The 21,785-nt window shown below is 35.5% G+C and overlaps 5 protein-coding genes across 8 annotated transcripts in view; 3 read left to right on the forward strand and 2 right to left on the reverse strand.

The window, feature by feature from the left end:
* Positions 1-21,785, reverse strand: part of Eps-15 (Epidermal growth factor receptor pathway substrate 15) — a 49,853-nt gene that overhangs the window by 16,299 nt on the left and 11,769 nt on the right. The gene's annotated exons all lie outside the window — the stretch shown is intronic.
* Positions 2,785-8,406, forward strand: egg (SET domain bifurcated histone lysine methyltransferase eggless). 2 transcript variants are annotated; one of them, XM_017625981.1, is made up of 14 exons: positions 2,785-4,353; positions 4,424-4,559; positions 4,735-5,036; positions 5,097-5,355; positions 5,417-5,540; positions 5,609-5,990; positions 6,186-6,467; positions 6,529-7,035; positions 7,095-7,237; positions 7,298-7,475; positions 7,535-7,651; positions 7,704-7,885; positions 7,944-8,028; positions 8,097-8,406. In XM_017625981.1, exons 1-14 carry the CDS (start codon positions 2,899-2,901, stop codon positions 8,301-8,303), a joined length of 4,359 nt encoding a protein of 1,452 aa, XP_017481470.1. In that variant the 5' UTR covers positions 2,785-2,898; the 3' UTR covers positions 8,304-8,406. The 2 variants fall into 2 exon arrangements, with proteins under 2 accessions (XP_017481470.1, XP_017481471.1); XM_017625982.1 differs by having other exon boundaries at positions 7,535-7,636.
* On the reverse strand, positions 8,324-9,451 carry LOC108370620 (E3 SUMO-protein ligase NSE2-like). Its single transcript, XM_017625990.1, has 3 exons — positions 9,225-9,451; positions 8,718-9,150; positions 8,324-8,557 (listed from the first exon to the last, which is right to left on the reverse strand). The coding sequence occupies exons 1-3, from the start codon at positions 9,310-9,312 to the stop codon at positions 8,431-8,433; spliced, it is 648 nt and encodes a 215-aa protein (XP_017481479.1). The 5' UTR covers positions 9,313-9,451; the 3' UTR covers positions 8,324-8,430.
* ix (mediator complex subunit intersex) lies at positions 10,989-12,099 on the forward strand. The gene is made up of 2 exons (XM_017625989.1): positions 10,989-11,117; positions 11,180-12,099. Exon 2 carries the CDS (start codon positions 11,181-11,183, stop codon positions 11,835-11,837), a length of 657 nt encoding a protein of 218 aa, XP_017481478.1. The 5' UTR covers positions 10,989-11,117; position 11,180; the 3' UTR covers positions 11,838-12,099.
* GstE12 (Glutathione S transferase E12) lies at positions 16,054-21,535 on the forward strand. 3 transcript variants are annotated; one of them, XM_017625985.1, is made up of 4 exons: positions 16,086-16,158; positions 16,241-16,272; positions 20,648-20,752; positions 20,815-21,535. In XM_017625985.1, exons 2-4 carry the CDS (start codon positions 16,265-16,267, stop codon positions 21,392-21,394), a joined length of 693 nt encoding a protein of 230 aa, XP_017481474.1. In that variant the 5' UTR covers positions 16,086-16,158; positions 16,241-16,264; the 3' UTR covers positions 21,395-21,535. The 3 variants fall into 3 exon arrangements, with proteins under 3 accessions (XP_017481475.1, XP_017481476.1, XP_017481474.1); XM_017625986.1 differs by lacking the exon at positions 16,241-16,272 and having other exon boundaries at positions 16,054-16,158; XM_017625987.1 differs by lacking the exon at positions 16,241-16,272 and having other exon boundaries at positions 16,074-16,170.

A 21,785-nucleotide genomic window follows, 5' to 3' on the forward strand; every position in this document is an offset into this window, starting at 1 on the left:
GAAAAAAAATTATTATTATTTTTTTTGATAATGGGTTGAACCCGGCTTGAACCCAGGCCCTGCGGAATGGTAGCGCGCACTGCTAACCACTACACCACAGTGGCTACAATTACTTTTAAACCTTTTGGGCATTTACCTAACCTTAAGAAAGTATTAAAAGAGGTTGATTTAGCGGAGAACAATGAAGTCAAATTACCTTCTAAAAACAAACAAAGGGGGCAGCAATTACTTTGAAGATTTATGTAAATGTAGTTTTTTAAAGACCATAAGGACTTACCTTAATAATGAAAGTGCGATTTGAAAAACTACTCATATTTACGTATTCTGCTTTCTAAAGCCAATTGCTTTTATTTAATACCATGTTCTGACCGACAACGAAAACACTTTGGAAACGAGTTTTGGGATTGTGGGGTGAAGGCTGTTCACACCGGATGTTAGTGTTTTCGTTGACATTTCTTACATCCTCTGATTACAGTTTTGCTACACAAAAACAAAACCAAAATGCTTTTCCCTCAGGGCATGCCTGGTTTAGTTATAAAACAGGACAAGACATCACCACCAGAAGTAGTGAGCACCAAAGTCGGCTTCGATCGCCGCTCACCACAGCCGCATGTGAAGCCGCGCACGGACGACACCCGCTCGTCCACCGTCAGCAGAGCGACGACAACAGCACCAACAAGAGCGTTACTACCCTGCAAAAATCGTTGGACCATGTAGTCTATTTGTGGTATATTGGAGTACTTACAAAAGTGCTCCTCTGTCATGCTGTAGCGAACCAACTCGTGTCTCTGCACCAACTTATTGTTACCCGATCACTGCTCGTATTTTAACGAAATGTGATTGAAGTTAAGCATTTGAAAGTACATTTGCATGTCTGGCTGTAGCTGAACTTGTAGAGATGCTAGCTCTTAGTTCTTAGATCCCAGCATGTTCGGGTTCGAATATCGTCAGAGGCAACATGTAATTTTTAATTTTTGTTTTTGGTTTTTATTCATTTCAAAAAAAGCATCTGCGAAGTGAAGAACAAAAGCGTGNGTAAGTTTTTATTTATCTACCAAGTCTAAGAACTAAAGCCGAATATCATCGACGCTAGGGAGGAAATGAAAACTGTTTACCCAAAACTTTTCGGACTTGCGGAAAAATATTGTAAATTAGTTGATACATCGTTTTCGGCTGAGCGGCTTTTTTTCAAAAGTTGGTGCTACTGCTACCGAAAACGCAACTGCTTAACAANAAGCAACAATCGCCTGGTGTGAACGGCCTTTTATCTAATCACTTCCAATGAAGTTGGGGGCAGCCAACTTTTGATTCAACTAATCGCCTCTAAAATTGCCTGGAAAATCGCCTCATGCGAACGCCGTATTATGGAAACGGGTAGCAAGTCTTCACTAAAATCAGTAGAAAATGAGTTCGATCTTTGGACCCCTCATAAATCTGATACCCAAACGAAGGCGAAAAGATGATGAGTTGGATCACCCACATGAAGAAATAAGTTTTTATTTATCTATCAAGTCTAAGAACCAAAGCCGAATATCATCGACGCTAGGGAGGAAATGGAAACTGTTTACCCAAAACTTTTCGGACTTGCGGAAAAATATTGTAAATTAGTTGATACATCGTTTTCGGCTGAGCGGCTTTTTTCAAAAGTTGGTGCTACTGCTACCGAAAACGCAACTGCTTAACAACAGAACGCTTATCAAAACTTTTGTGGCTAATTAAAAAGAAAATTAAAAAATGTATTACGGAAAAGCACCGTACAGTTCCATAAGTCAAGTAACTCTTCTTCTAACCGTTTTTTCTGGCAGGCTGTAGGTGTGTTTTTGGTTAGTTGTTGTTGTTGTTGTAGCAGCATACAAATTCCCCAAAGAGTTTTTGGGGAGTGTTGCTGGAGTGACAGTGGAGTGGTCAAATATAAATCTGGGTCGTTCCGGTTACGTAGACCCGACTGTCGTGGGATTGGTGGTTTTGGTTTAGTGTGTTAGTGTATTATGAATAAATTGTAGTAAAAATAAAAGAAATTGTTATAGAAATGAAAGAAGTTGTATAAGATAAGAGCACATGCCTAAAAATAGGTGATCTCAGCTGTAGGCATTTTTTGGCAATCAGCTGATAGTGTTTTTACTTATGAAACTGTACGATGTGGAAAAGTGTTTTCGTGAATACCCACTGCAAATTCCTTCAAAAATTCGATTAATCGATTATATCTCAATTATCGCAATTAATTTGTTTGGCTTGTGCTTAGTCCCCTTTCAGTCTTGAAAGCATTTTGTGGTTTCTATTTGCTTCCAGACTAGTAAATTTTTATTGAATTCAAGTTCTTGATTCTTTAAATGGAAAGCAACGAAAAGATCCAAAGAGACCAGAAAACTTGAAACGAATTGATGGTACGGAGCTATCTGTACCCTTCCCCTCTCTGCTCACCTCCTTCGCCAGGAACGAGCAGACTTGAAAGCAAGACTTGACGTGTCTGAAAGCTGACTTAATAAAATGATTAATTAACTGATTGTTATTTTTTTGCCATCACTACTGAAGAATTTTTGCAAACTACTAAACTGTCAGCAGCAATATATGCACAAGTCATTGTGTGTGGATGTTTTATGAAAATACTTCTAACAATTTAAAATAAACTTAAATTCTGAAATATAGATTTATTTATCACTTCACATTTCACTTCAATAAAATTAGCATGTACAAATAATAGTTGCAGTAATAAATTTTAAAAGTTTGGTGAGGATATTTTTTATAGTGTATGGAATGGTTTGACTTTACAAATAAGTCACGCGATATGGCAACTATTAAAAATCTTTTGTTTATGCGGCTTGTTAATTTTGCAGAACTACATGCAATTGGGCTTAGAACGATTAAAAATATATACAGAAAATTCCGTGCGCTTTTAAAATGTCTGATAACATTGAGCTAAGTGTAAAAGAAACTAGCAATGTTGGAGCATCATCTAGTGAAGTGGATTTGGACGCAATCCACGTAGAAAAAAATGGCGAAGCGGTGAGTACGCATGTGGATGAGGCCCAGGTCATTCATGAAAATGCCGATCAGCACTCCGATTGTCACAATGAGCCATTGGAAGGATCAAGTGGAAGTACTTCGATTACAAAAACAATGGACATAAGTGAAGTAGAAAAGGAAAGTGCATCAGCCGAAACTGGAAAAGCGGATGCCGAGCAAGAGCTCGACGTAGTCGAAGCCAAAGTAACGGAAGATATAAATATATTATCTAGCACACAAGAAAAAGAAAAAAATCAACTTACTGATATGGAAATAACGAATAAAGAAGGCGATCATATATCTGGCACTCCATCGCCTACCGAGCCAGTCAATCCTTTAAAAAATAATAATGAGGAATTGGGTGCTGCGCTAACTGAAGTACCATCAAAACAAATAAACGATAATACAGAGGAGCCAATGGAAGTAGACAATGACGTTTTAACAAAATCCGGAGAAACTGAAAGTAAAAAACTTGATGCTGAGATACTTGAGGTAGGACATGATGATAGTCAAGAATCATTGCCACTTGTTATCGATGAAAAGCCGCCCTCGCCTAATGAAATTAATGTTGATGCTCCTACGACTTCTATCCAAACAAAAAATACAGACGACAACCAAAGCGACGTCAAAAAAGATGTGGAAGTGGCAAATGAATTGCCTCCCGTCTCGCAAAATGAGTCCTGCGAAAAGGAAAAAAGCTCAGAGCCAATCAAGGAAAATGAAAATTCGGCTGCAGATAAAGTTGATCAATGCGAATCTGATCTTGTGAATGTGATTGAAATAGAAGATGATATTGAAGATGCAAAACACCAGGAAGAAGATCCGGATGTAGAAATTACTGAGACAAGAAGTGCATCGTATATTCCTGTAATTGAGATAGACGACGATGAAGATGAAGACCAACCCGGACTTAGTATTGGCGAAAAAGATAAATCAAGTGCAGAAAAAGACGACCAAACTGCAACGTTAGAACAACCAGCCATAGCTGAACAAAAACGTACTGGTGATACTGATAAGGAATATAAAGCAGTAGAATCAAATGACGATGACAAAATAAAGGATTTACCACAAGTAGAAACGGTTTCAGAAAAGCCAGATCTGTTAACAGAAACTGCATTACGACCAGAAACAAAGCAACCTATATCCGATGCTGAAGAAAGTGGATTCGAAGATACGTCAGATGAAATATTTTACAATCAGGAATGCATAAACCATGATTGTCCACGCCGTCACAAGCAATTTTTCCTAGCCCCGCAGTTCGCTTTAAGTCACTTCAAAGTAAAGAAAAGGCGTAGCCAAAAGCAATACGTTTGCTCCGAGTGTTACGACAGTGCCGTCGATGTTTATGAGGTAAGCAATTGGTTTCATAACACTAATGTCCACATCTGGTTTTCCAAATTGTGTTTTATTTATCTTTTAGGAGTACTGCGGTCTACTAAAAACAAAACAACCTTTACTTTTAAAAAATATCGCCGTGCAGGGCCCTGAATTCGTGGAAATCACAGATAGCAGTGATGACGATGATGAACCGGCTACGACGCCTCAAGTTCAAGCCAGTAAGATTAATTTGTTCATATGATATATTTATCGAAATTTTCCATACATATCCGTTATTTGGAGGTTCCGAATTTGAAGAAACACAAAAAACTAAGTTCTCTATACCTTAGAAATTAAAATAATTGAATACTTAAACATTTACACTTAAATTTTAAATATTTATTATTCTGTTAGCTAAAGGATCATTCTCAAAAATTAATTTGGATCTAATCGAAGCAGAACTGCAAAATTCTATTAAAAATGTACTTGAAAATTTGGAAATTCAAAACCAACTTACTTGGTCAAAGACGATTTTGTCGACGCGTTTACGCAGATTAGAAGAAGAATCAAGCTTAAATGATGAGTTGTTGCGCTCATTGCAGAAAAGAGCTGATCAAATGTACAGCTCACTCTATCAATGTCCCAAAATACGATTAAGGCAATTTCAACCTTTGGATTTAAATACAGGCTTACCGTACGCATCCCCAGAAGTGACTGTGAGTACTGATACATATTGATTTTATTTCAGCATAATCCCAGCATTGTTTTTATCTTAGTCTTGCCCGCCCGTTGGGGAAATATCTCGACCGGCTATAGAAATTAATCAAGTATATTACGCGGTCAAGAATAAAGCAATAGCCAGCTGGGTACCTTGTAGAGTAGTCGAGCAAGTTGATTCGACCGGACTTTTAGGTGGATATTCTAAGGTGCCACATTATAAAGTAAAATTTTTAAAGTTACAGTATCAGATGGTAAAAACCGTCTCAGCAAAGCATTTGGCATATTATGATCCACCTAAGTTTCGTCTTCCAATAGGTAAATGCATTCTCATATCAATGCATCAAGTAGTAAAGTTCCACAATTTATTTATTTGAAGGATCAAGAGTAATTGCCTACTTTGATGCGACTTCGTTGTCGCGAGGCAAAGAAAAGATGATGATACAAAGCGCTTTTTATCCGGGAATCATTGCTGAGCCTTTGAAACCAAACAACAAATACAGGTAATTGGGTCGCATATATGTATAGGTGCATAGCTACTACCGCATTTACGAGCTATATGTATTTTTAGGTACTTGATATTCTATGATGATGGATACACTCAGTATGTTTCACATAAAGATGTTCGTTTGGTATGCAATGTTTCCGAACATGTGTGGGAAGATGTTCATCCCGCATCTCGAGAATTTATCCAAAAGTATCTAACTCAGTATTCAATAAATCGACCGATGGTCCAGACACAGAAAGGACAAAGCATGACCACAGAATCCAATGGCAAATGGATATATGCTCGGGTAGTAGATATAGACTGCAGTTTAATACAAATGCAATTTGAAGGCCCCAAAAGTCATACGGAATGGATATATCGTGGATCACTGCGACTTGGCCCAGTATTTAAAGAGTACCAGAAAACACTACAGAAGGACACCCTGCCATTACCTCGTTTAGCTAGGGTAAATATCTAGTTTGAGATACTTAAACTAATTAATAAATTGAATTTAATTTTTAAATTTTAATTAGCGTACCGAACCATTTATACGCTACACTGCTGATGAGGAAGCCACTACAGTACAGCAGCAGCAGCAACAACAACAGCAACAGCAAGCACAGGAACGTGAACGNTAATTTAATTTTTAAATTTTAATTAGCGTACCGAACCATTTATACGCTACACTGCTGATGAGGAAGCCACTACAGTACAGCAGCAGCAGCAGCAACAACAACAGCAACAGCAAGCACAGGAACGTGAACGTGAACGTGCATCCCCCAATGAACCACGCGCAGTTGCCAAAAAGAGCGTCAGCCGTTTATCCTCAGATTCGACATCAGGTACATCTAATACGGTGCCTCAAGCTCCATCGGTACCAACAGTGCGGCATCTGAACAATTCTACAATTTATCTTGAAGATGAAAATAAACCGAAAGGAAAAGTAAGTTTGACTACTGTATTAATAGTAGTTGGGATACAATTATTACTATTGTTTCTTGTAGGTTGTCTACTACACTGCTAAGCGGGATTTACCACCATTAACTTATCGTCCACATAAGTGCTCGACTTCATGTCTATTTAAAATACCACACAATCTGAGCGCTTACAGTCCATTATCGAAACCTTTACTTTCTGGGTGGGAACGTCCGATACTACGTCTGAAGAACAAAAAAATAGTTGCCTACCGTGGTCCGTGCGGCAAAATTATGCGCAGTATGGAGGAAGTTCGTCGTTATCTACGTGCAACGAATAATATACTTAATGTGGATAATTTTGACTTCCACCATGAAACTAGCTGCTTGGCAGAGTATGTTATTGAATCAGCGATAGTACAAAAACGTGATATATCTGGCGGGCAGGAGCGAATGGCTATACCATTGGTTAATTACTACGATAATACTTTGCCACCTGAATGTAAATACGCAGCCCAACGTATACCTACAGACGGAGTAAATATAAATCTGGATTCAGAGTTTTTAGTTGGTTGTGACTGCGACGGCGATTGTTCGGTATGTACCAAAAGGGAAGTCCTTATAAAAATTAAAAAAAAAATGCAATCTAATTTCAGGACAAAGCTAAGTGCTCATGCTGGCAATTAACTTATGCAGGCGCCAAGTATGGCAATCCAAATACACCAATGGAAGAAATTGGTTACCAATATAAACGTCTATACGAACACGTACCAACAGGAATTTATGAATGTAACTCAAGGTATGATAATGTTTGTGTCTAAGATCATAGTGTACATATTTGAGAACTATGTTTATTTAGATGTAAATGCAAGTCCAATTGCTTAAATCGCGTTGCACAGCAGCCATTAGCTATGAAGTTGCAAGTATTTAAAACATCGAACCGTGGCTGGGGGTTGCGATGCATTAATGATGTGCCCAGAGGCAGCTTTGTATGTATTTATGCTGGTCACCTACTAACCGAAGCAAAAGCGAATGAGGTAAGTCCCATCACGGGTTCATTATTGTAATACTTGAGTCATTTCCTTATTTTCATTAGGGTGGTCTGGACGCAGGTGACGAATATTTTGCAGAATTAGATTATATAGAAGTAGCCGAACAAATAAAAGAGGGCTACGAATCTGATGTGGAGCCACCAGAGGTTGAAGAAGAAGAGGTTTGTAAACATGTTATAATGTATTAATATTATGTTATGTAAATGTTATTAGGAATCGTATGCACCAGATCCAGAAGATGACGACGAATTTACACCTAGCAAGTCCTTCTTAACCCGCGCTAAAAATAAAGCGCAGAGACTTACACGAAATAACACCGACGAAGATTCTCAAGAACGTCAAGTAATTAATTTTAATCCGAATGCGGATATGAATGAGGACTCCGGCCGGGAATCGTAAGCAAATGATTCTAAGAATATGTGATATTTCTAAACTAACTATTGGTGTTATTAGCTCAATACGTGCTCTCTTTGGCAAGGATGAGGCATGCTATGTTATGGATGCTAAAATTACTGGAAATCTGGGACGATACTTCAACGTAATATGATTACCATTTTAATAGTTACTAACCATTGTTTCACCCCGCACTAATTATTTTCTTCACAGCATTCCTGTTCTCCCAATCTTTTCGTTCAAAACGTCTTCGTTGATACACATGACTTGCGTTTTCCGTGGGTAGCATTTTTCTCTTCCACCAATATTCGGGCTGGTACAGAATTGACTTGGAATTATAATTATGAAGTTGGTGTTGTACCCGGTAAGGTCTTATATTGTCAATGCGGCGCACCAAATTGTCGCCTACGTCTCCTCTAAGGAAGCACTACAATAAATTATACAATATAATACCATTCTTTATTTGAAAACATTAACGAATAAAAACTTGTGAAAAATAAAAGAATTCAGATGTTAAAAGCTAGATATCAACTAAAGCCCATTAAGGTTACATTTCGTCTCCGCTGTTTTCTTCGCCATCAGCTAGACGCTGAAGATGCATTTTTAATGCGTTGTCCGGTTTTAAATGAGCCTCATTAACAGGCCGGTTATTTCCGCAGCCAGCAACAGGACATCTTGGAAATGGGGAAAATTATAAATTCTACACATAAATAAATCAACCAACACAACACATAAATAAGCCTTTCATACATACCGTAGCCTGGGATTTATTCTTAACGCGNCGAAATGGGGAAAATTATAAGTTCTACACATAAATAAGCCTTTCATACATACCGTAGCCTGGGATTTATTCTTAACGCGTCTTGTATACTGCCCTTTTCATAGACATGACCACAGATGGTATTCTTTACGGGATCCACCATTTGCCTTTTTGTTAAGGGATCAGTTAAGTTGACTTGCATGTCCATTTCAATCAATCCACCGTCTTTAGACGCGTTAGACTGTCGTGTTCCACCGGCACCACTCGAGGTACTACCAGCATTAGCAATTTCCTCTAAACGATCGCAAAAGACCTTATATTCTCTAGTTTTTATAGCTTGGCAGCTTTTTCTATTTGCGTTTAATTCCCGCTGAAAGGCCGATTCGAAATCGGGAATGTTACGTTCTGCCATAGCCAATTGCAAGGCGCGTTCGTTTTTAATGGAATCATCACGCATTTGGCATATGCGTTCCATAAGTTGCAAATACTTGCTGGTATCTTTTTCCTCTATACATATATTTGGATTTGCATAGAAATAAACTTATTTAAATTTGCATATGTATGTATGTAAGTATTGTTACCATTGTCGCCATATGTAGTAGCCAATTCATAAGTTTCCAAGAGGCATTGTTGAGCCTTTTCAAGTTCGTTCTTGAGGTAATCAGTCATTTTATGTTATTTCCAAAGCTTTCCTCTATACTGAGTCTTTCTGCAGTTTATTCAAAGAAAATTCAACTGAAATGACAAGGATTTTACCGCGAATGATTTTAAAACAAAAAGAATAGTGATGGCTTATTCCTAGATAAGTCGATAGTATCGATAGTTTCAATTTGTAACCACTATTGATGAATGGTAGTCACGATTGAGAGAAATAGAGGTTGCGCCAATCGCGGTACCGCTAATCCACTCTTTGTGATTTTGACAGAATGAGCTGTGTGCGTGACGTCATCTTGGTGCAATTGTTGAATGAGTGCATACGAAAAAACCAAATAACAATTTTAATATTTGTGCGTTAATATTTCTGGGTGGTTTTAAACAATTATTGAGACATTAAAAAGCAAAATGAAATGTGCAGTGGCAAAGTGTAAACAAAAGGAAAGCGTGCTATATACGTTTTTTTTTTCGTTTCCTCCGGACGCAAACCTGGCGAAAAAGTGGAAGCAGTTCTGCCGGGAAGGACATGCATTAAACACCAAATCGCGCTTTGTGCTATGTGTGTAAGCTATGAGCTTCTACATGGAACTATGTTGGCCTTTCCTTGGCGAATTGTAGTAGGTATATTTCCATGGTGAATGTAGAAATGGTACAAGAGTCAACAGCTGTAGAGTTTATGGTGGTTGGCTACCGTTTCCAAATATAAATATGCACTCTGCTTGGGTTTTAAAAATGGCAAGTCCAAAAATTCACTTTGCTGCACACCTTCCTTTTGGTCTACATGAAATTGCAAACACTGTTAATACATCCATTTTTTCATGTGCTAAAAATCGTAATTATCTAAAGGGCAACATGTCCAAAATTATTGCTACGTGTTCCTAATTAATTAATATTTGTATATTTATTGATTCCTGCAAAATTGGGCCATGTAATAATTAAATTAACACATTATTTTGCATTGTTTACATATTTTTACATGCGTTTTGGCATTTCTCTCTCGCAATTGCACCAAGATGACGCCACGCAAAAATTACGCTCAAAAATCATTTCTCATTGGCGCAATCTTGTATTCTATCATTCTTGAATGGTGGTAACTCAATCCCAAGATGGTCGGTTCCATGATAAATAAATTATATTTAAAGGTTTCCATCATGGTCGGTTCTATGATACCAAAGAACGTAAATTTATAAGAAAAGACAACACGTTATAATTGTAGCGAGCGTGAACATCATGAGCGTGCCTTCTCTTTTCATCCAATCATAAAACGTATTTGGGCAAAAGAGAAGGCACGCTCCTGATGTTCATACCCGCTACAATTATAACATGCAGTCTCTTATAGATTTACGTTCTTTGCACATACTCAATTTTCAATTTCAATTTTTGTTCAATGTGTGTTATTACTGAGTTAAAAGAATATACAGAAACACCAATAACAAGCAAATAAAAACAAAACAAATAAACCAAGCAAAACAAAACTAGCAAAACAAATAAATAAACTGTCATCGAAATTGAAATTGAAATTAAGATGTGCGTGAAAACAATTACAATATCAATTTGAAATTGAGTGTCGAAATAACGCAATTTCGGTTACGTCGAAACAGACTTTAAGCTTTTGTACTGCAAACCCATCCAACAATACTATTATCAAAAATCGATTTACGAAAGTTTTTAGAACAATAAAATATCGTTGGAAAATACCAATAGTCGAGTTTAGCGTTGCCGTTTAAGTCCAATTGGACCAAAATTGAGTTATGTACATCTCTACTTAAAACAGATGTTCTAGTACATTTAAATTTTGTATAAACAAATTTTTGTGCAAGGTGTCAAGTGTCATTTTTTACTACATCCAATAACGTTTATATAAATAATATAACTATTCCAGCATGAATCCGAATATGAATATGCATAGCATGCAACAGATGAACATCGCCGGTGTTGGTGGTCAAAATCCAATGATGCAGCCTGGAGTTTCGCCGGTTTCTATGATGCAAGCTTCCCCGCAACAACAAATGCAAGGCCAAATGCAATCACAAGTATCGAACGCTGCACAGCAACAACAACAACAGCAGCAGCAACAGCAACAACAACAACAACAACAGCAGCAGCAACAAGCAGAAAAACTGGACAACATTTTAAAAGTCAAAAGCCTACTCTCTCCGTTGCGCGAATCACTTTTTCTTACGCTAAGAACAGGAGCATTTGCATTGCAAGAACATAACTTAGCGGATAATCTTAAACGCGATGCAGCGTCTCATGCAGGACGCTTTGAAAAGCATTTAGAAGATTTTTATGCTTATTGCGATCAAATTGAATTGCATCTGAAAACAGCGATTCAATGCATGCAGCAACTGTCATCCGCACAGCACTATCTACCCAGTGCAGTCACAGCAGCACGTATGGAGCCATATATGCAAGAAAATCCTGGTGGTCCCATGACCTACTCCACCTATCTCAATATTGTGCGAGTACATGTGCAGTCGGCGAAGGATATACATGACACTTTAATTAGTGCCGCCCAAAATATATCCCAAGCCGATTGATGAATGCCTTAGATCAATAAGCGTAAATGTCGAAGTCACACTGATAATGCTTGTTAGATCATTGTAAGGAAAAATTAATGGACATTTTATTTTATTTAAGAGATTAAATGAAAGCTTGCTCATAGCAGCATTTAAATGTGTTTCGTATCAACTACTTAATATGTAACCGTTTGTTGATATTCCTTAATAACTAAAAAAATAAATGTACGTATATATGCATGTGCAATATACATATGTTCATATTAAATTGAAGCAAAACAGACTGTGTATTGATATCTTAATAATACATATGGAAATGACGAAAATAGTTTTCTCGCGAAACCCAGCTTGGTAAAAGCTCTCTTTGCTCTCGGCAACAAATTTATTGTCGGTAATATCGCCATCATATCGACTTCTTATTACCAGCTGCTTTAAAACGTCCGCCGAAGGCGACTCGACTGACGAAGACGGTAGACCATAATTAAAACTTCATAGATTTTAAAAATAAATACGTACATATGTACGTACAAACATATAATAATTATTTTTGATTATATGTAAATATTTTTATAATAATTATAAATTTTATCCTGGGCTATCGCAGAATCCATCGTAGTCCGATTTTCATGAAATCTACGTATTCAAAGTATATACATATATGCTACGCTCATAGCTATGCGGCTTCAGTGATCGCATTATTGTAGGCTTCACAATAATCGCACTACGATGAATTCAGCAAGAGTCCTGAATGTGGCAAGATATCATGTGATACGAAGTCAGGTAATGCGATCTGATGTGATTTTATGTGATATGATAGGATGTCATATCATGTATTGTGAAATCATATCATGTCATGTTGTTGTTTGTTTTCAATTTTACCTTGACCTTAATTGTTGCCTTTATCTCTAAGCAACCTTGTTTTTGTTTTCACCTTTGCCGTTATCCTTCTCTTCATCTATGGAAACACTTTTACTTTCATCCTTGTAGTATTAGTCTCAGGGGCGAAAGCAGGTAGGGGTCTTGGGGGTTTCGGTGGCAAATTTATCTGCTACTATTACGCTTTGGTGGTTGTCCGAAGGCATATTTCCATTGCCGTCTTAAATAACCAAACGAAAGTGTATGTCTGTGAAGAAGTTCTTGAAATTCTTTAATGATCTGTTGGTGGCAATTTCAAAATGGGTGAGTATCTTTGTTCTGCAGAAATCCTCTTTCAGACGAAGTACCTTAAATGTCTTATCAAGGAGCGCAATGGCTCGGATGGTTGATTTAACGGTGGTAATTTGAGATTTACCCATAAACAACTCAATCCTGGTGTCTCCGAATAAAGCTTTAACGCACCATAATATTGGCAAATCGAGTTCGACATACTCGGTGGTACAGCCAGTCGTCTCACTTTACGATTTTTAGTAATAACTCTACTCCAGCGCCACCGGTTGCTCTTTTTCTGGAATATTATTGACCTTACCGTCACAAGTACATATCTCGAATGTGAGCCAAATCAGATCATAAATACGATTTTTAGTAATAACTCGACTCCCGAGCCACTTGGCGGGCAATTTTTTTACACAAATATTTCTCTTTACGATGCCAATTCACATCGGCGTAGCCAGAATGAAATATGGGGCGACGGGGGGCTCGACCCTATTAAGCTGGCATTTCAGGGTACTATTTGATATATTTATAAGGAAAATTTGAAAGTTAGGGGGGACTCGAGCACCCCCATGCCCCTACCTGGCTACGCCCATGCCAATACATATTTCGAATATAAGTCAAATTGGATCGTGATGATGAAACTGTAAATCTGCATCCAAAAAGAAGTCCGCTAAATATATTTCGCTCAGCACATGATTTGGTTATAGTTATATTATTTGCAAAATGCGGTTTGTATGGGAGGTGCCACGCCCCTTTTCCAATATGCCGCATTTTTTCCATGAGTATGCGATTGATTTCATATATCTCCATACCAAGTTCCAGTACTCTTCCATGATATCTACCAGGGATATGCAGTATGCAAAATTCGGTTTGTATGGGATGTGCCACGCCCCCTTTTCAAATAACACCAATTTTTTCCATGAGTATGCGATTGATTTCATATATCTCCATACCAAGTTCCAGTACTCTTCCATGATATCTACCAGGGATATGCAGTATGCAAAATTCGGTTTGTATGGGATGTGCCACGCCCCCTTCCATTGCGGTATAAAATATACCTACTAAATATACACAAAAAATGTAATGCAAATCGGTCAAGCCGTTTCGGATGAGTTTGACCACAATAACCGTGACACGAGATTTTTATATATTAGAAGATGGTATTTTAATAAATAACGTATACATTTGTGTTGAACAGTTGTTTTCTTAACAACAAGAGTAACAGAAACGATGCCTTTACAAAATGGTTTTTGTTAATGCAAAGATTTTTTTTTTTTTAATATATGTATCTTTTGGCTAACCCCCCTACTCTAACAAAGTCACAAAACTCAGCGCATCACTATTGTGATTTCTATTGCGCCTCAAAGTATGCTGCTACAACAAATATGCAGCTACACAAAAGAAAACTGTTTATATTTGTCTGCATTTTCTTAAGACTTAAAATGCAATTTTGTTGGCATATTTTCAGGCGCAGTAGAAATCACAATAGTGATTCGTTGAGTTTTGTGACTTTACTAGAATAGGGAGGTTAACCGCCACAATTGCGTGCTGTAGCCTGCTTTTTGCGACGGAAAAGAGGGTAATCGACAAAATTACTTGCTCCATTAAAGATGGGCAAACAAAACCACCAGTTTTTTCACGTTAGTATCAATATGGCAGTGTTAATAAAAAAGAACGCTATTGAAAAATTTACTTTTTGTCGCTTACGCCCTTTTGGCGGTTAGGGCTCGAGACCGGTTCGTACAAAAAGACGCAAAACTTCCTGTGACACTTGCTGCCACTGAACGCTCCTTCTTAAGCATAAATCATAATCTCGAAGTTAAACTGGGGAATAAAGATTAAAGTAAATGGTTTAGTTTTCCTTAACATCAGAAGAGAAATACAAGTTACAAACAAGGAAACATTGGCTCTGAAACTGTGCTTCGGAAATGTGATCTTAAAATGGTATTTAAAGCACTTATTATTTTTTGCGAGATGGGGAGTATTTCTGACGGTATCTGAAATAATTTAAGTCATTAAATTTAAATTTTTTACATAACCAAATACATATATCTAAAAATTAATTGTAAAGCTGTATAAAAAAATAAAAGTTAAATAATTGTGTGCCAATTGTGTTGTGTGGAAAGTGGAAAGCTTACATAGGGCTACACTGACTTTGGTGCGGCAAATGTTAAAGCTGTTTTTGACAGACTTTTTTGTGCTGATTACGAATTCGAACGTATGTATAAAGCTTCCATCAGTTCCAGATATTTGAGAAGCTCCTGCAAAGAAACGAAACGTAATAAAACCTTTCATTGAGGCTTAAATTAATGCTGGAATTCTCGACTACTGTCCCTGAAAATAGCATCCCTGCACCTTAACTTGATCGCCACTTATAGTCATTTATTGAACAACAAAAAAACAAAAAAATTGGAAAAAAATCTTCTTAAAGTCAGTTTTTGCTGTTCAATAAATGGCTATAAGTGACCTTTGGGTCCAGATGTGGGGTTAGTATTTTCAGGGACCGTAGTCGAGAGTTCTAGCTTTAATTTAAGCCTAAGTGGAAGGTTATATCACCTTTTGTTTCTTTGCTATGGACAATTTATTTATAATATTATATTATATATTTTATTTATATTAATACCTGATACTAATATTCACTGAAGAAGCTTGTGTTCCAAATTTGAAGCCTCTAGGTTAATTTTTACTGTATATGCCCAGCTTTTTCGTGATTTCTCCCACTGTGGATCATACAGATTTAACTAATACAAAAACAGGTATAACAGTAGTTTTCTAGTTAAAGAATATAAATAAATGAAGAAAAAATATTTGCATTAATTGGCGATAATTCCGAGTAATCGAATAGAATATTTTTTTTTTTTTGAGTTGTGCCCCTTTTGAAGATGGTGTGCGAAATGTTGCGCCGGTTGTATTTATTATCGCTCGTTCAGATCACAGTATACACTCATATATGTATGTACATATATTATAATATTTTGTATGTAACTACTACATACTTAGTTGATCGCTCTCGGAGAAACTATTAAATATGCATAAAACGTTAAGTGTGTAAGTAACTTAGGGTTTGGCAGAATTGAAGCATGGGGATTGTGTTGATACATAGAAGTTCAGTCTCTCCATTGTGCTGATTGAGTAAGGAACATCAGAAAAGCGCTGCAGATAATAATAGTGGTTTTTGGTTCCCACGACAGTAAGCATTCAAGTGTATAATTTGCAAAAGTTTTCCACTGTTTTTATTAAAACCATATTCATACACTGTGTACCGCTATTAGGTTATCAAATGCGTATGGAATTATATGGACAGGTGCTTGAAATAAAAAAAGTCCAACAGAAATTGCGTTGTCTCACTTTTAAAAGGGGGACTAATTGTATACTCAGAGATTTATAATAGATTTGTCCGTATATTTATTTGTATATACATACATATACCTATGTACATACATATGTATGAATGTATGCATGTACGTAAACATATGTATATGTAAATTCATATCAGTGATGGGCATAGTTAACAACTTTTGTATTTAAAGTCGAGCCCTAACCGCCAAAATAACGTAAGCGACATTTTTTTCAAAATTTTCTTTTTGATGCAGAAATGTATCTAGATGCTCCAGGAATATTTCTGCATCAAAAAGAAAATTTTGAAAAAAATGTCGCTTACGTTATTTTGGCGGTTACGGCTCGAAGTATCCCTTTGAAAACTAAATACGGAAATACTTGCATATATTAAGTAAAAACATCAAATTATTGAACCATTGGCGCGCACCACAAGTCGAAGGAAAAGCTTGGCCAAACCTTTTGCAAATTCCCGTAGTGTCAACTGTTCTTTTTTATAAATACGAGCTTATTTGTATACAGTATTTAGAGAAGCCAGAAATGCTAAGAAGTTTTGCAAAAGTAACCAAATACTTTCATACTTAGTATGTATTTAGTCCTGTGTAAATATGTACATGTACTTAAAGTATTTAAATAATTATGGGAATGCAACCATATTCGGATTTTAGTGACATTCAAAATGTTTAAATACATTTGGAAGATAAATATTAAATACTCTTGTATTTAGTATTTTCGTATAATGAAGTCGCAGATATATATTTATGTACTAAATCATTGTGTTTATTCAATACGATTTTGTCCATCACTGATTCATATGACTGTTAATATGTATGTATATAAAAGCGTTAATTACCTGTTAGTAAAAAAAATATCGTCGTTTAAAGTACAAAACCGCATATGGTCATTCTGCAAAACCGCGTAACTGACATTTGCTGCCAAAAATTGGAAATGCTTACACAAGCTCTTGGCTCAATCTTTAACCATTCGTTTTGAATATACTAGCCAGAAATGTGTTTGCTTTATAAAAAATAGAACCATTTTGAAATATAAGTGTTTTTACTCTCTAGAAAATAATTTATGCAACCTCATATACGCGGTTTTGCATTTTGCTCATTCGCGGTTTTGTATTTTAAACGACGATATGTACATGTCGCTCGTTTACTAAAAACCTGTCACAACTCAGATAACTTTATTAGTTGCGTTCCAGATGCTTCACGATATTCACGAAATTCACGATTTGCAGGAACAGCTGTTTTCTCCATTAATAAACCTTATGGGAGGTGGTCACCTGGAACGACTTCCTGTAAAAACCTGCAAATCGTGAAGCATCTGGAACGCAGCTATTATTAAGAAGATGAGTTTAAAATTTTTTTATTGGCTCTCAACATTCAACATTGAAAAGCTGTAGTCGTGCGAACATCACACAATATTTTTCAGAAAACTAAAATAGCTTCAAAACTAAAATAGCTAGCAATACTGCATAAAATTAACAAAAAACTATTTTTTGAGTTGTGACAGTCTTTTAGGATATTAATGTACATTAGGGTGAGCCTATCAACTGAGAAGAAAATTCTCCCATTTGCAGAAAATTTGTAAAAAATTTGCAATTTTAAAAGGTGTTTTCTCTGAACCCTAAAATTAAAGAATAAGCGACTTTCATTTTAAAACGTATCTCATTTGAGACTATTTTAAGTAGCGAAGCACACAAAAAAAATGGGTTAGGCCACTTCAGCTCTTATGGTCTCATATATATAGTCAAAATGTATTCAACAAAGTGTGATTGAATTTGACATTGCTCTCAGATGAACCATCCTATAAAGTCAAATTGAAAAAATTTTGTATGAATTTTTAATCGAATGTTTATATTTTTTGGCATAATAGTACCTTAAAAGAGAGCCTACTTAGTTGTCAATCACATCTTGTTTAATACACCTTGTATATAGTTNCCACACAATATTTTTCAGAAAACTAAAATACCTTCAAAACTAAAATAGCTAGCAATACTGCATAAAATTCACAAAAAACTATTTTTTGAGTTGTGACAGTCTTTTAGGATATTAATGTACATTAGGGTGAGCCTATTTACTGAGAAGAAAATGCTCCCATTTGCAGAAAATTTGTATTCCAATTTTAAAAGGTGTTTTCTCTGAACCCTAAAATTAAAGAATAAGCGACTTTCATTTTAAAACATATCTCATTTGAGACTATTTTAAGTAGCGAAGCACAAAAAAAAAAATGGGTTAGGCCACTTCAGCTCTTATGGTCTCATATATATAGTCAAAATGTATTCACCAAAGTGTGATTGAATTTGACATTGCTCTCAGATGAACCATCCTATAAAGTCAAATTGAAAAAATTTTGTATGAATTTTTAATCGAATGTTTATATTTTTTGGCATAATAGTACCTTAAAAGAGAGCCTACTTAGTTGTCAATCACATCTTGTTTAATACACCTTGTATATAGTTACGTACGTGTTAATAAACTTTTTGAAACTTTGAAGTAAGTGATAATAACAATCTATATGTAGATCTATAAAACTTTATCGCATTTATTAATGTGTTATTCAGGCTAGGTTGAAGTGTGCATAAACATACACACATACATTTGTAAATACATACTAGTACATACTCGTCCTATATATGTACTAAATATCGCTCATTTACTTCAATAGATAGTGTCATAATCAAAAAAAATTCAAATATTGAGTTAAGTACGCAAAAATTACCGCTACCTCTTCTTCTAAGTTGTGTGAAAATTTCATAGATTGTATATCGATTACCAGTAGCTCAAATATGTATTAATTTTTACTATGGGAGTATACAGTGGTGGACAAATATTTTAATACATTTTCCTATTTTTCTTTTGTTTATTTAATATTTATTATTTTTTTATAAAANCGTGTTATTCAGGCTATGAAGTATGTAGTTGAAGTGTGCATAAACATACACACATACATTTGTAAATAAATACTAGTACATACTCGTCCTATATATGTACTAAATATCGCTCATTTACTTCAATAGATAGTGTCATAATCCAAAAAATACAAATATTGAGTTAAGTACGCAAAATTTACCGCTACCTCTTCTTCTAAGTTGTGTGAAAATTTCATAGATTGTATATCGATTACAAGTAGCTCAAATATGTATTAATTTTTACTATGGGAGTATACAGTGGTGGAAAAATATTTTAATACATTTTCCTATTTTTCTTTTGTTTATTTAATATTTATTATTTTTTATAAAAGTGTAGCTCATTATCTGACAAAAACCATATACACTTATATTTCAGTCTTTGTGCAAAAATTATAAAAATTCTGCAAAATTGCATCTACTCCTCACGACGCAATCATCAAAAAACTATGTCATTAATGGTCCTTGTAATAGGGTAGTCAACGAACACTGCAGTAGACTTTTTTGGTGATGCACTCAATTCATTCTTGTATAAAATTAAAAGAGCAGTTTGTTGTTAGTTGGTTCCNGTAGCTCATTATCTGACAAAAACCATATACATTTATATTTCAGTCTTTGTGCAAAAATTATAAAAATTCTGCAAAATTGCATCTACTCCTCATCAAAAAACTATGTCATTAATGGTCCTTGTAATAGGGTAGTCAACGAACACTGCAGTAGACTTTTTTGGTGATGCACTCAATTCATTCTTGTATAAAATTAAAAGAGCAGTTTGTTGTTAGTTGGTTCCTACTTATTACCATGCAATTGTTAATTAATTATACCTATGTTATGCTATTTTTGTGTTCATTTCTTTTTCTCTCTTTATTGTACGTATAAAGTCGATTGGCTTAATCAGATTTTTTTTGAATTTTTTTGAGTATGTAGTTTTATAGAGCATATTAAATTTTAGTAGTATGAAGTGGAAGTTTTAAAATGCTAAAAAATCTTATTAAAAAGTAGAAAATTTAGATGCAATTTTGCAGAATTTTTATAATTTTTGCACAAAGTTTGAAATATGAATTTATATGCCTTTTATTATATAATAAAAACAATAAATACTAAATAAAGAAGACAAACAGAAAAAAATGTGTTAAAATGTAGTGGCCCTATTTATTTTTCCACCACTGTATGTAAGTAAATTCACAACTTTAAAGCCGTTTTTCCCCGAGTTTTGAGTTATGACATTACTGAAGTAAATGAGCGATAAGTATATTTTAGTTCTTTGCCCAGTGAAGATTATCAGATAGCATTGTTGCTTTTTTGAGTTAAGCCACTATTGAAGTAAACGAGCGATTTGTACATAAGTAAATAGTTAAGAAATAGATTAATAAATTACAAAAAAATTATGAATTCACTGCAGATCAGTAAATTAATGAATTTATTTTAGAAAGTACAAAATGGCAAAGCCAGTTTTATACTATGCTACGCTAAGTCCACCATCGCGTGCTGTTTTGTTGACATCAAATGCGGTTGGCGTTGAGCTGGAATTACGGTATGTTTTGCGTGCAACAAATAAAAGAAAAACTCTTTAATGATTGCAATTTTCATTTTCAGCCCCATTAATCTATTGAAGGGCGAGCATCTAACGGCCGAATTTATTAAAATAAACCCACAGCATACTATTCCCACCCTACTTGACGATGGAAATGTTATATACGATTCACATGCCATATGTGGTTACTTAGTGGACAAGTATGGAAAGGAAGATAAGCTGTATCCAAAGGATCTAGTGAAACGTGCGCAAGTGAACGCACGTCTACATTTCGATTCAGGGCATTTGTTTGCCCGTTTACGTTTCCTTTACGAACCCATTCTGTATTATGGCTCAACCGATTGTTCTATGGATAAAATTGCCTATATACAAAAGACATATGAAATTTTGGAGGAAATGTTGAAAGAGCACCCGTACGTGTGTGGTGACGATTTGACAATTGCTGATTTCTGTTGTGTAGCAACGATAACTTCTGTCGATGAGGTAGCGCCAATTGACGAGTTTAAATTCCCCAAACTACGTGCCTGGCTGAAACGATTGTCGGAGACTCCTAGCTATCAAAAAATTAATCAAGATGGTGCTGATGAATTAAAGAAGATATTTAAGGAAATTTTAGCAGATAATCGCTCAAAGCAAAAGTAATGCTGTCGTTTAATAAAGATAAATACATATATTTACAACAAGGAGACATGTCAATACATAAAAAACCTTATATAATTATTTAGAAACTAATTAGAAATTAAATTTACGTAATAAAGATTAACCAAAAATGATCACTAGCAATTATCGATGTTGTTGTAATAGCAGTTATCATTGGGTGTGTTCCAAAACGTCAAAATACAAAGCATCAGTCTTTTTTAGAACTACGCACTAGAAGAAAACGTCCGAACTGCGCAACCTGGTTAAAAACAAAAGAATATAACCGTGGTCACGCGTGGTTGCACATATTAGGCATTACAATATACTGATGTTTAGAAATAAAAGGGACTGATGCTTTGTATTTTGCCGTTTTGAATGCACCCATTCTTTAAGA

Source organism: Rhagoletis zephyria, unplaced genomic scaffold, assembly GCF_001687245.7.
Source record: "Rhagoletis zephyria isolate East Lansing unplaced genomic scaffold, Rhagoletis_zephyria_1.1 Rzeph_scaffold_04349, whole genome shotgun sequence".
Classification (NCBI taxonomy): Eukaryota; Metazoa; Arthropoda; class Insecta; order Diptera; family Tephritidae; genus Rhagoletis; species Rhagoletis zephyria.